Raw genomic sequence first — 13,625 nt, forward strand, 5'->3', positions numbered from 1 at the left:
TGGGATACGTCAGTCAAAGGACGTCACTTATATAAATTCTTCCCGAATGTACGCGAACGTCTAACTAAGCGATGGTTAGGAATCGACCATTGCTCGTCGCAGTTCCTCACGGGACATGGCAACTTTAAACATAAACTTCACGAATTCAAACTAGTTCCGTCTCCTTTTTGTGAGTGTTCCACTGATGATGTCAGTCATGAGCAGTCTGCCCATCATATCTTGTGGGAGTGTGATCTTTGGAAACATGAACGTGATATAATGCTTAATTCAATACAACATACATCAGATTACGCGAGCGCCGCCCGAGCGGTCAACATCACTATTTGTACGTGCTCTTCGTTTTTAATTCCGCAATAGTATCCAAAACGTTTACTCACGGCTCTATTTACGTTTAAAACATTCCCATTAACTATTGGTGCAGAGTGATCGAAGTGAAAATTGAAAACATTTCATTATTAAGGTGTTATTAACGCAAATACAATTCGAAACAGTTTCGGTAAAAGTGCTCAGTTATCAAGAAATCACATTCTACCCGACCGCAAACAGTAAGCAACAGCGCATAGCAAAAGTGAAAGGCATGTTTCGGCCGTGACCTTGGGATCTACACCAGTCACCGTATACTCAATACCGTAATATTCGCCTCCGTGAGTTAATGGCTGTTTGGCGCAACGGTTGAAGCGGACGCAACGTATCTGCAAATCCCGAGTTCGATTCCACACAGACAATATATTTTTGTATTTTTTTTTTTTTTTGTTGTTTATTTTTGTTTTGTTCACGGTTATAAATTGTAATAATGGCACCAAGAAAAATCACCTGCGGAGGATGCCGAGCCATAATTTCAAGCAAAGAGTTTCTAAAATGTCGCACGTGTAGCAGCGCGTACGACTTGGAATGTGCACAAGTATCTGAGAAGCGTTTTTATAGTTTCTATGGCGCAGCATCTAAAGAAAAGACTGCCTGGACCTGTCCCGGATGTGTAACGAAATTGCCGAAGGGAGATAACTCAAGGACACCCGTCCGCGGCATCTCACCCCAGGGCGACGCACCCGCTTCCGGCGAGTCGTCTCACGAGAATATAACGCTGCGCGGCAAGCAGAAGACTACCTCCCCCGAAGCTGGACCGTTGACTGAGGATAGCAGCCTTCGGCTTCTGATCCAGGGAATCATCCGTTCTGAACTAACACCTATTAAAAACCAACTAAGCGCATTACAAGATAGCGTGGACTACGTCAGCAAGCAATATGACGACATAATAAACACCACCAATAGATTAGTTAACGACTACAAGAGCTTGCAGGCTGAATGCGCCAGTGTCCAATCTACCGTAGCTATTTTATCAGACCGTCTAAACATCATGGAGCAGCAGCAGCGAGATAACAATATTGAAATTCAAGGAGCACCTCAACATAAAACAGAAAATGTTGTAGAGATTGTTAAGAGAATAGCAGAGGTGGTATCCCTAAAAATAAACGACACAGACATATTGAACAGCACGCGAGTCGCCAGCATAAACAAGGATAGCAAGAGACCAAGAGCCATCGTGGCTAAATTAAGAAGTACTCGCTGCCGTGATGAATTCATCTCTGCAGTAACACGCTACAACAAAACTCATCCCAATAACAAGCTCTGCTCCTCGCTACTAGGAATAACCGGCGACAACACTCCAGTCTACGTATCTGAACACCTCTCTCCGGCCAATAAGGCTCTCCATGCCGCCACCAGGGCCAGAGCCAGGGATTTGTCTTACAAATTTGTGTGGGTAAGAGGTGGCCGGATCTTTATGCGCAAAAACGAAACTTCCCCATTTATTCATGTCAGAAATGAACAAGTTTTACAAGGATTAGGCTGATCCGGCCTTCCTTTTCTTTCTAATCGTTGTTTTTTTATTTTATTGTTGAACAATCTTATGTACATTAATGATTTTTAATGGATTTATTGTCTATCTATTTCCAAAATGTAAGAGGGCTGAAAACAAAAACATTTGATATACTCAAGTGTGTTTTGGTTAACAACTATGATATCATATGTCTATGTGAAACTTGGCTTGATGACTCTGTGGCCTCATCAGAATTGTTTGACCAAAGATATATTGTTTATCGTAGGGATAGATCATGTAAATTTATGAGTAAATATAGAAAATCACACGGTGGAGGGGTGCTCATTGCTGTAAAAAAATGTTTATCGAGCTTAGAAAAGATTCAATGGCAATCACCAGCCGAAGACATATGGGTAAGCATACTCTTTAAAAGTTTTACACTCAACCTTTGCACAGTCTACATACCTTCATATCTCACTAACGATGATTACCTAGAGTTCATTGACAATTGCGAACAAATAATCCTTTCATCTACCGGCAGCGAAATACTCATTGTGGGCGACTTCAATATCCCAGGTATTGACTGGTCTTCCACCTCCCCTGTTAACACAACAAATGCGAAGATTTCCTCTTTACAAGACTTTCTCACGAGAACCCATTTCATTCAACATAGCTCTGTCAAAAACGATAACAACAGGATCTTAGATCTCGTGTTATGCCACTCAGACTCATTTTGCGAGGTCATTGAGTCTCAATGCCTTACTTAGTCGGCGTGACAGTCATCATCCACCCTTGGATATAAGTATGAAGGTAATCAGAAAGCCCACACTAAAGGTAAAAGATGCTAAGAGATACTGTTTTAATAAAACTGATTTCCCCAACTGCATCGCAGAACTTTCCCAAATTGACTGGAGCCAAAACGAAAATTTAAACTGTGACGATTTTTTGCATACTTTTTATAGCCACTTAACTGATTGCATAGATAAACATACTCCTAAAGCGATGACTAAGAAAAGCTATCCACGATGGTTTTCTCGCTCTTTAATTAAAATTTTGATGGAAAAGGACAAATACCACAGAAAGTACAAAAGATTCGGCAACCCGCGTGATTTCGACACCTATTCAATGCTGAGAGCAAGAGCTAAATCTATGTATGATATTAATTTTAAATCTTATATTCGCATGGTCGAGGACAGCTTGAAGAGTGACATAAAGGTCTTCTGGAACTATACGAAGTCTAGAAGAAACACAAACGAGCTACCTTACCAAATGTTTTATGGCAGTGATCACGCCGATAGTGGCAACGACATAGCCAATTTATTTGCTAATCATTTTGCCTCTGTTTACAGTAAGCCTTCTACAAACCTGTATACACCAGACTTTCCTGAGGCGTGTCACTCTATTTCCTCAATTGTAATCACTCATAAAGAAATTGAATTAACTCTTAAATCATTAGATGTGTCTAAAGGTCCTGGCCCGGATGGTATTCCTCCCGCATTTGTGAGGAAATGCGCTGATGTTTTGATTGAACCACTGCATATATTATTTAACAAAAGCCTCAGCACCGGCTACTTTCCAATACTATGGAGGAAGGCCGTCGTGGTTCCAATTCACAAGTCGGGCAAAAAATCTGATGTCACAAATTACAGGCCAATCAGCATATTATGTTGTTTTTCAAAAGTTTTCGAAAGCCTCATATGTAAGCACATGAACTTCCATCTAAAACACATAATAAGCCCCAGACAACATGGTTTTGTCAAAGGCCGTTCCACTTCTTCCAATTTATTATGCTACGTCCACTACCTGAATATCGCTCTCAACAAGCGTGTACAAGTAGATTCCCTGTACACAGACTTTGCCAAGGCGTTCGATAAAGTCGATCACAACATCTTAATCGATAAAGCATATCACGTCGGCATTCACGGCTCACTTTTGCGTTGGTTAACTTCTTACCTGTCTAACAGAACACAAATTGTAAAAGTATATGGATACGAGTCTGCACCATTTGTTCCTCATTCTGGTGTGCCACAGGGCTCTAATTTGGGCCCCCTTCTGTTCACTTTGTTCATTAACGATTTGATTGACTCGATCTCATGCGATTGTCTCGCCTACGCCGACGACTTAAAGATTTTCACCGAAATAAAATCTATAGATGATTGCGCAAAGTTACAGACCGACATTAATAGATTGTACCAATGGTGTTTAAAGAATAATATGTCATTAAATATCTCAAAATGCTTTCTCATAACATTTACTAAAAACAAGCAGCCAACACATAGCGTCTACACTATTAACGGAGTATCACTAACGCGGAAAGAGGTGGTAAAGGATCTTGGAGTAATGATCGACAGTAAATTATCATTTGCTCATCATTATAACTATATAGCCTCTAAAGCAAATAAAATGATGGGATTCCTACTCCGAACGATAAAACCTTTTCGTAAGCCTTTAAGCATATTGACGCTCTTTTTTACTCTGGTTAGAAGTTTACTGGAATATTGCTCGATTATATGGTCACCTTTCTACTGTGTCCATATAAACAGAATAGAAGCCATTCAAAGACGTTTTCTTCGGTATTTAAGTGCCAAGTTCGGTCTGAGGCGTAAACTAAGAACATACGAGGCTAGACTTGAGCATTTTAATGTAAGCACCCTTCAGTCAAGACGCGATGTGGCTAGTTTGTCGACACTTTACAAAATCATAAACTCTGAGTGGGACACAGGGGATTTGTTAAGCCATTTTTCATTTAAAACGGGGGGAAGTACAAGAGCACGAAGGCTTTTTTCTCATCCAACGTGCAGTAATAATGTAACGTACAACGACCCCGTCTATCGAATGTGCAGAGCCTACAATGGCTTGAGTAGGGAAGTGGACCTGTTTTCGCAGTCTTATTCATCTTACTTAAAGATATGCAAGTGTAAGTTATAATAGAGCCATTTATCTGTGAAGTTTTTGTTTTGGAACTATTTTTGTATAAGATTAAGCTAAACAGTCGTGTCATGTACTAAGCAAATGTCGTGTATAGCTATAACTGGAGTGCAAATTTATTTGATGTACCTTTTTATTGTCTAAATTATTTGTAAAAACTAATTTGTATTCTGTTGCTGTACCTAAATAAATAAATAAATAAATACATCTGTTTCCGCAATTTATTACACCGATCTTGTCGCGACAAGGAAAAATTTCCGTGCTTTTAAGCGATTTTGTGAAAAATATTATTGGCAGGTAGTTGCTAATTGCTCATAAGATAGGCCCCCTTAATTTAATTTATTGTCCGTGGTGCATAATCTTTTTCTTAAAGGTTTTAAACCTTTGTTTGTCACCTGTCATCCACTTTGCAATGGAGGGAAGTCGAACCTTAATTTTATTTCGAACTCCTCCTATGTTCTTCTGATTAATTTCGTTGCGGGTCCAATGACAGTTTAACTTTCCCCCGGGACAAACTTGACCTTCATTGGTTGGGTTTTTGTGGCGGTCAAGCTGTAGATCCTGGCTACACAGGAGTTGCAGTGGTGGGAACGAGAGGTGGGAATAGTCCCGTACCGTTTACGATTTTTCAAACGGATAGTATGGGTGGTCGAGCCATTTCAGCTGCGGTATGGTCCTATAACCCTTGTCGTAGGTCTTCAACCAGTCTCTGTCTTCTTGCGAGAGACTGAAGTCGAAGACCGCAAAGTTTTGAGCGATGTGGGCCGGCTTCAGGGCCTTTGGGATTGGTATGATACCGAGGTCCAACTGAAATATTATGAAAAAATAATTTAAATTTGTTACTCTAACACAAGCTTAGAAAGAAACTTGATTATTTTGTGTCTCATTAGTTTTCGCAGTGTATTTAAAAAAAAATGGTATTGTAATTTGTGCAATACAAATTATCAAGTTTCTCGTTAATCCCTCGAGTAAGGGGGCGTCCATTTATTACGTGAGACAATTTTGGCTTAATTTTTTGGAGGATTTACTCTGTTTGTTGTGGAAAAAAATTACGTGATATTTCTCGACACCCCCCCTCTACCCCACCTGAGATTAATGCCCGTTTTCACCATCAATCCCTAATTTTAAGTGACCCCTATGGTAACACATAACAGGAATTTTGTTTTCATAGGGGTCACTTAAAAATTAGGGATTTATGGTGAAAACGGGCATAAGTGAGGTTTTCCTGGACCCCCCCCCTAAAAATGGACGTCCCCTAAGCTAATTATGTGCTTGTCTTACAAGCGGGTTCAACACAATAGTCCAAGTGTAGCAGGGTTCGAACCCGCGTTCGGGATCTCAACTCTCAAATTGACCAGTCCAACGCCTTCACAGTTCGGCTATTGTCGTTTAATTTTAAGTTAAAATGAGTTAAAAACTCACCAAATACCGCACTATGATCTGCGTAACCGTCTTATTATACTTCTCCCCCATCCCCACCAGGGTGGGGTCATCGACCCGGGGTGGGGGCGCGTCTTCCCTCGCCTTGGAGGGGAACAGAGAGCCGAAGGGCGTGTAGCCCATCACTACGATGTGGTGGTCGCGGCAGTAGGCTAGGAGGGACGGCTGCTGGAGGTTCAGGTTGATCTGGAAGGTTGAGGTTCAATCAAGAACGGTAGATCATAGTATTAACTACTATAAATCAAAATTATCTTTATTTGTTTAGACTAATTAAATTAGTACAAGCAATAAATGTGAAAAGAATGATTGAAGAATGAATTTCAATGAATGAAAAAAGTATGATGGCTGTGTGGTTTTGGTAGAGCAGAGTGAGATCACTCTCACTCTTTCGACCAATAGGCCTGTCGAACCCGGTTTGCCTACGTGGGGAATGTAGGCCATAATATACCTATTCCGTTTGACTCTGTTAAATAAAAGCCACCACAATTTGGTAATCTTCGTTTCAGCCGAAAGACGTCCACTGCTGGACAAAGGCCTCCCCCAAGGATTTCCACAAAGACCGGTCCTACACCGCTCGCATCCAGGCACCTCCCGCATCCAGGCAGGCTAATGATCTTACGCAATTTCAGTTAAATGTTTCAATTCAATTTCAGATCCTAACACTTATTTTGGGAAGTGGTTTAAGATCTCGGCTGCTACTACTAGTAGGGTTGTGGAGGGTATAGGTATGTAATTAGTACCTACTTTCATCTGTGTGTTTATGTATTGTAACGGATCAAAACACAGAAACAGTAAATTCAACTGCACTGATTAAAATAGTAAGACACGGGTCTTAACGCGACGTACTTACATAAGTAACTCATCAATAAACGTCGCGTTCAGACCCGTGTCTTACTATTTAATTGAAATGGAACGCGAAAGTTTAAAATCTTATATTCAACCGCACTGCTCTTCAATCCTCTTTAAAAATTTACGTGTCCCCGTTTTGACGCTAAGCCTTGTACGGCGAAGTTAATAATTATAGTGCCTAAATCTTTTAACATGTTGTGCCCTTTAGAGGCTTAAGTATCTCTCACCTCGACTTGCAGCACCGCCGGCAGCTCCAGGCCGGCTGCTGCGAGGCGGTCTATCTGCTGCTGGTTGAAGTTGGACACGCCGACTGAACGCGCCAGCCCGAGCGCCTGCGAAATTTTACTCAGTTAGGTCATCTATAGTTTCCAACATGGCAAAAATCGGAATTCCAAACAGAAAGAAAAGCCACGATAGCCGAACGGTGAAGGGGTCGGACTGGCCGACTCGAGATCCGAGGAACGCGGGTTCGAATCCGCCGTGGCGCCGCACAGTGGTCCCGATTTAATAAAACATGGACATTGATGCTAGAGGCACGAAAATTTTTTTGATGGTTACTGCTATGATAACTAATAAGGCAAAAAAATATTATAATCATACGACGTCTATTTCGTAGTAAAAAAAAATATATACATATTTTTTGTATGGAAGAAATTACGTTTCTGTCAATTTTTCGAAATTCTTTAACGATGTCAAGATGCCGATCACACATGTTATAAAACAAGTGATTCTGAGTATTTCATGCGAGGATACTTGTCACTTATCTCTGCGTACTTTTGAGTTATCGAGGGTTGAAAAATCGATTTTTTTATATTAAATATTTCCACGAAAAATTGCCAGAATTACAATATGGTGTATAAGGGACACCTTTGATGACACATAACAACGACTCGCACTCGCGCGCGCTCGTATGCATGAACTTTTACTAAAATAAAAAAAATAATTAAGGGAAATACTTAATACAACGTTGTATGTATAGGTCCGCTGGCCGTCAAAAAGTAGCTTATACGAGAGGTTGCCCAATTTACAATATGTCCATCATTGATAACTCACACAAATATCATCTCTCTCTGAAGGATAACAAGTTTTTTTTGTTTCCAGAAGCTCTTGATAGGATGGAAGCCCATAAATACTCTCTGAAGCGAGAATGAATCTCAAATTACGATATTGCCATTTTGACAAATTACATGATGTAACTAGCGCTAACGTTTATCTTCAGGTAGACACAGTTTTAAGTTAAAAGATTGTCTACTATTTCACACTGTTATTCGTTTTGGAACAGTTCTTTGATTATAGGTAGTCGCTAATTTGGTTTTGTTAGACTCTTTCAGTTTAGCACATAAATCGTAAACTAATTCCTCCTCAGAATGATCTAAAAGTGTTAGAGAGCGCCTCTTCTTCTGCAGAAGAAGAATTTTGCATAAATCTTCAAAAGGTTTTTTATTTATACTAAAAGTCGATGGTTGCACATCTACTTCCGCAGTCTCATCAACTGGAGCGTCTTCCTCAGTATTAACGTTGTCTATGCGTTGTGTTAACTCGGTAAAAAACATTGTTTAAATCTATATTTTTACAATTCGGCCAGACAATTTCAGAGTCTAGCCAATGCGAATTCTGGTGCAAAAATGTCTTTTGGGCTCTGCTGGAAGCAGACCATATCTTCTTTGATATATTTCTTGTAAAATTACGACTTAATGATTTGATAATTACTCAAATCTTCGGAAGACAATTCAATGCCAATACGTTCTTCATTTTAGTCTGAGCCGAAATGTAAAAATATAGATTTAAAAAATGTTTTTTTACCGAGTTAACACAACGCATAGACAACGTTAACACCGAGGAAGACGCTCCAGTTGATGAGACTGCGGAAGTAGATGTGCAACCATCGACTTCTGGTATAAATAAAAAACCTTTTGAAGATTTATGCAAAATTCTTCTTCTGCAGAAGAAGAGGCGCTCTCTAACACTTTTAGATCATTCTGAGGAGGAATTAGTTTGCGCTTAATGTGCTAAACCGAAAGAGTCTAACAAAACGAAATTAGCGACTACCTATAATCAAAGAACTGAGAGCTAAGCTGAACTAAGAGCGCCTTTTTGGCACAAAAATATGCGTGTATAGTTTTAAGTCCTTTGTTCTGTTTTTTATTTTTTTCCTTTTTTGTGTCAAATAAAGTTTTTCTTATTCTTATTCTAAAGAACTGTTCCAAAACGAAAAACAGTGTGAAATAGTAGACAATCTTTTAACTTATAACTGTGTCTACCTGAAGATAAACGTTAGCGCTAGTTACATCATGTAATTTGTCAAAATGGCAATATCGCAATTTGAGATTCATTCTCACTTCAGAGAGTATTTATGAGCTTCCATCCTATCAAAAGCTTCTGGAAACAAAAAAAACTTGTTATCCTTCACAGAGAGATGATATTTGTGTGAGTTATCAATGATGGACATATTGTAAATTGGGCAACCTCTCGTATAAGCTACTTTTTGACGGCCAGCGGACCTATACATACAACGTTGTGTTAAGTATTTCCCTTATTTTTTTTTTATTTTAATAAAAGTTGATGCATACGAGCGCGCGAGAGTGCGAGTCGTTGTTATGTGTCATCAAAGGTGTCCCTTATACACCATATTGTAATTTTGGCAATTTTTCGTGGAAATATTTAATATAAAAAAATCGATTTTTCAATCCTCGATAACTCAAAAGTACGCAGAGATAAGTGACAAGTATCTTCGCATGAAATACTCAGAATCACTTGTTTTATAACATGTGTGATCGGCATCTTGACATCGTTTAAGAATTTCGAAAAATTGACAGAAACGTAATTTCTTCCATACAAAAAATATGTATATATTTTTTTTTACTACGAAATAGACGTCGTAGGATTGTAATATTTTTTTGCCTTATTAGTTATCATAGCAGTAACCATCAAAAAAAATTTCGTGCTTCTAGCATCAATGTCCATGTTTTATTGAATCGGGACCACCGTGCGCCGCTCGACCTTTGTGATGAGCCCACTCGTAACACATTACCACGAGGGGCTAACGGGACTATTAGTAACAAATTACTAATAATATCTTTAAAAAAATAAATTAAGTTTATGTTCTTACCTTAGCTTCCAGCATTCCGCGCCAGGTGTCGACGTAGTCTGTGTAGTCGTAGCTCTGATTACCCTGAAAGGATTGTAGGAAATTATTCCGGTTGCCTACATAAAACATACTGACGACCCGTTCGACCCAACTGCGCACCCCACGGGAGTATTCCCACCTCTCGTTCCTACCGCTGCAACTCCTGTGTAACCAGGATCTACAGCTTGACCGCCAATAAAAACCCAACCAGTGAAGGTCAAGTTTGTCCCGGGGGAAAGTTAAACTTTAACTACGCACCTCGCTGACATGTGACTCTCTCTCTCTCCCACTTAAGTACACTTCACCGCTTTCGCCTCGTCTGTACCAGAGCGTCGATGTGACGTCACGGCCGCCAGGTGCGCAGTTAACTCAATCGGATTGTAAAACTAACATTTATACAAAGTAGTTCGTTCGTTCCAGCCGAAAGACGTCCACTGCTGGACAAAGGCCTCCCCCAAGGTTTTCCACAATGAACGGTCCTGCGCTGCCCGCATCCAGGCTCTTCCCGCGACCTTTACCAGCGTAGCGTGGGCAGGCCTCCTACTTACTAGGTGGACCGACGATCTGGTAAAGGTTGCAGACGAATGTAATGTAATGGAAATAGTGGGCAGCACTTTACATGTGTAATGATCGTAGTGCCGTCCACACGTAGAATTCGTGTTACATTACAGTACACTCGTCTGGACCCGGCTTAAGCAAATGCAGCGTAAAAAGTTTTAAGTAATTTTACTCACAAACTGTCCCACGGGCCAGTGTATCAGGTACAAGTCGACGTAGTCAAGCTTGAGCTGGTCTAAAGACTCCCTGAGCGCCGGCACCACTGCCTCCCGGGCATGGCGGTCGTTCCAGAGCTATAAATAAAAGTACATTTAGGGTACCTAAAATTTCTAGTATGTAGATACTTAGGTAATCACAAGTTGCTTTCTTTCTTCCTATAGGCCCGATAGATAATGTCAAAGAGCTGATGAATGAAGTAAAGACATCAGACGTAGCGTGAGATTGATGTCCATCTACGACCATGAGTACCTATTTTCAATCGCTTTATACTTCTTTTCATAAGTTTATATGCTTGTTTCAACCGATTTCAACATTTTGGTATTTAACCACTTTACTGGTATCTTAGAAGTTCATTTCAACTAAAGGAATGGATAAATTCTCTTCAAAGATTTTCCTAGCGGTCTAAAACGCCCACGGCTGAACAAAGGCCTCCCCAAGCATTTCCACAATGCCGATGGACAAGCTTGCGTTGTCTTGATCCAGGCGCTTCTCGCGAACTACAATCAATCGTCGGTTACCAGCGTGCAATTTACCCTGTGTTACAGTACCTTAGTAGTAATAAACAGGTCCTCCCTCTTCACGCCCTCCGCAATCTTCTTAATAACGGCCCTCCCGACCTGGTCTTCCACTTTGTAAGCGTACGCCGTGTCTATGTGTCTGTAGCCGAGGTCTATGGCGGCGGAGACGGCGTTCTCCACTTCGGTGGAGTGAGGCTCTATGCGGCCCTGAGAAGAAAACAAATTAAATCAAAAATAATTAAGTTAGTTTTAAATCGTCAAATGCTCTTAATGGAGCCTTTGCATTATCTCATTATTTTTTGCCCAACGCTTCGAGACAAAGAAGAAGCGCCGCAACAAACTCAGTTACCACTGTTTGCCGGTTTAAAAATAGTAAAAGAAGTATGGAAGACCTCCTTGGTTGAGGATTCCGGTAGAAGCTCGCTTCCACCTGTTCATCACTTGACATCAGGGGATATGCAGAGAGCATTCTCGCTGAGGTTTAAAAATACAACCACAAAGACAAGCGTTCAAGTTGTAAAGGTCCTTGATCAAAGCTAAAACAACTCTCAAACTCTCTAAAAGAATAATGGTTGAAACCTGGTGTATTTTTCAACCTAAACTCAATTTCAATTGGTTCGCGTAAAACGGCAGGTAACTTTAGCACTTAACTGTTGTTATTCTTCGTCCTACTGTTGACATATTTTGCAGGGTAGGCAAAAAAAATTGGGACTGTACCCACCTTGGTGTTGTTGCCGAGCCAAGTTCCAAGTGCCAAGCTGGGTATCTCTGTTCCATCACGGAGTTTCAACTTTGGTGCCGGTATAACATCGCTAAACTGGAAAAAAATAATTAAAAGATCAAAAATAACTTGAATAACGTTACGTGGTAACTAACGTTTTACGTAAATATCAGTTTTACAATTTCATTCAAAACGCGACAAAAATTAAAAACATTTTCAGGGTTTTTGATCATAAAAAGGGAGGGAGTTTGTCGAAAAGATTAAAAAATAACAGTTTTGGAGCTGTGTGAATTCCGGAACGCATATCAAAAATGACAGCTTCTTGTGTTTATTAAAGGTACAGAAATAATTTAAGTTAATGCTTTCAAAACTAAACTTACCACAAAATTAGCGCACAAAACAAGAAGTAAAACATAATTACATAACATATTGGTTCACCAATCACTATTATTTCCGTGGGTAACCGTGACCTTTGGTTCTCGGAATAAAACTGACTGGATTGACAACATGAATAACGGTACAATTGTGAACTAAAAAAGGGTAGAAACAGCGACCAGTAAAACTAGTTTTAGCAAAACAGCACCACAAACAGCACCTTCTAGTTCGGTAGTATAATATAAGCCTTTATTACTGGATTACAAGGTATTTTACAACATTAACATTTCATTTTACAATTTAGCTGCACTCATCTCCAGTTTGTCCTTGGACATAGGCCTCCTCCAATGATCTCCATGCTACGCTGCATGCTAGTTCGGTAGTAGTGGATAACAAAAAAGAAAGACATTCGAAACATTCAACATCACAAAAAACTAAAAGTACCTATACATATAGAAAAAAAGAAATAGTACATAAAACATTACAAGAAAAGAAAGAAAATAATAAATAAGGTGCCCATTGCAATGGGATCCCACTCAGCATTATGCTGTGACCCACGGTGAGGAAGGCCATGACGCTGGTTTTAGTGGGTAAAAATGTTCGCCACGAAGACTGCTTGTTTATTTTCTGGGTTTCTTAGATCCTTGTTAAAGGTAGGTCCAGGATAGACGTGGCGTTTCACAGGTTTCAAGAATCCAGAATTTCCTAATCTCTTGGGCCCCCATGGACCTTCAAAAACCTGGTCTAGATCGATAGTATTTATGACACAATCATCTAAGTACTTAAAAGATTATTATGATTTAAAACTTGAAGAACGATTCTATGTTTATGTTTGATCACATTAAGAAGACTTGTGAGCGCTGTGCTGTGGTGAGTGACCGCTACTATCTTTACGATAATATAATTAGTAAATAATAGCTCATTAGTTTTTACTAAACATTTGTTAAAGACGGAGCTAATTACATAATAATCGTATCATCTACCCACACTGATATTGTAAAGAGCAATTAAGATTTGATTGTTAGTTTGTATGTAGAATAAGTTCCGAAACTACTGGACCAATGGGAAAAGTTC

General features: G+C 39.8%; 1 protein-coding gene across 1 annotated transcript; it reads right to left on the reverse strand.

The window, feature by feature from the left end:
* Positions 1 to 5,216: 5,216 nt before the first annotated feature.
* Positions 5,217 to 12,749, reverse strand: LOC135084922 (aldo-keto reductase AKR2E4-like). The gene is made up of 8 exons (XM_063979667.1): positions 12,557 to 12,749; positions 12,177 to 12,272; positions 11,486 to 11,662; positions 10,895 to 11,011; positions 10,143 to 10,205; positions 7,261 to 7,365; positions 6,167 to 6,370; positions 5,217 to 5,551 (listed from the first exon to the last, which is right to left on the reverse strand). Exons 1-8 carry the CDS (start codon positions 12,602 to 12,604, stop codon positions 5,363 to 5,365), a joined length of 999 nt encoding a protein of 332 aa, XP_063835737.1. The 5' UTR covers positions 12,605 to 12,749; the 3' UTR covers positions 5,217 to 5,362.
* Between the last annotated feature and the right edge of the window lie 876 nt (positions 12,750 to 13,625).

Source organism: Ostrinia nubilalis, chromosome 27 (genome assembly GCF_963855985.1).
Source record: "Ostrinia nubilalis chromosome 27, ilOstNubi1.1, whole genome shotgun sequence".
NCBI lineage: Eukaryota > Metazoa > Arthropoda > Insecta > Lepidoptera > Crambidae > Ostrinia > Ostrinia nubilalis.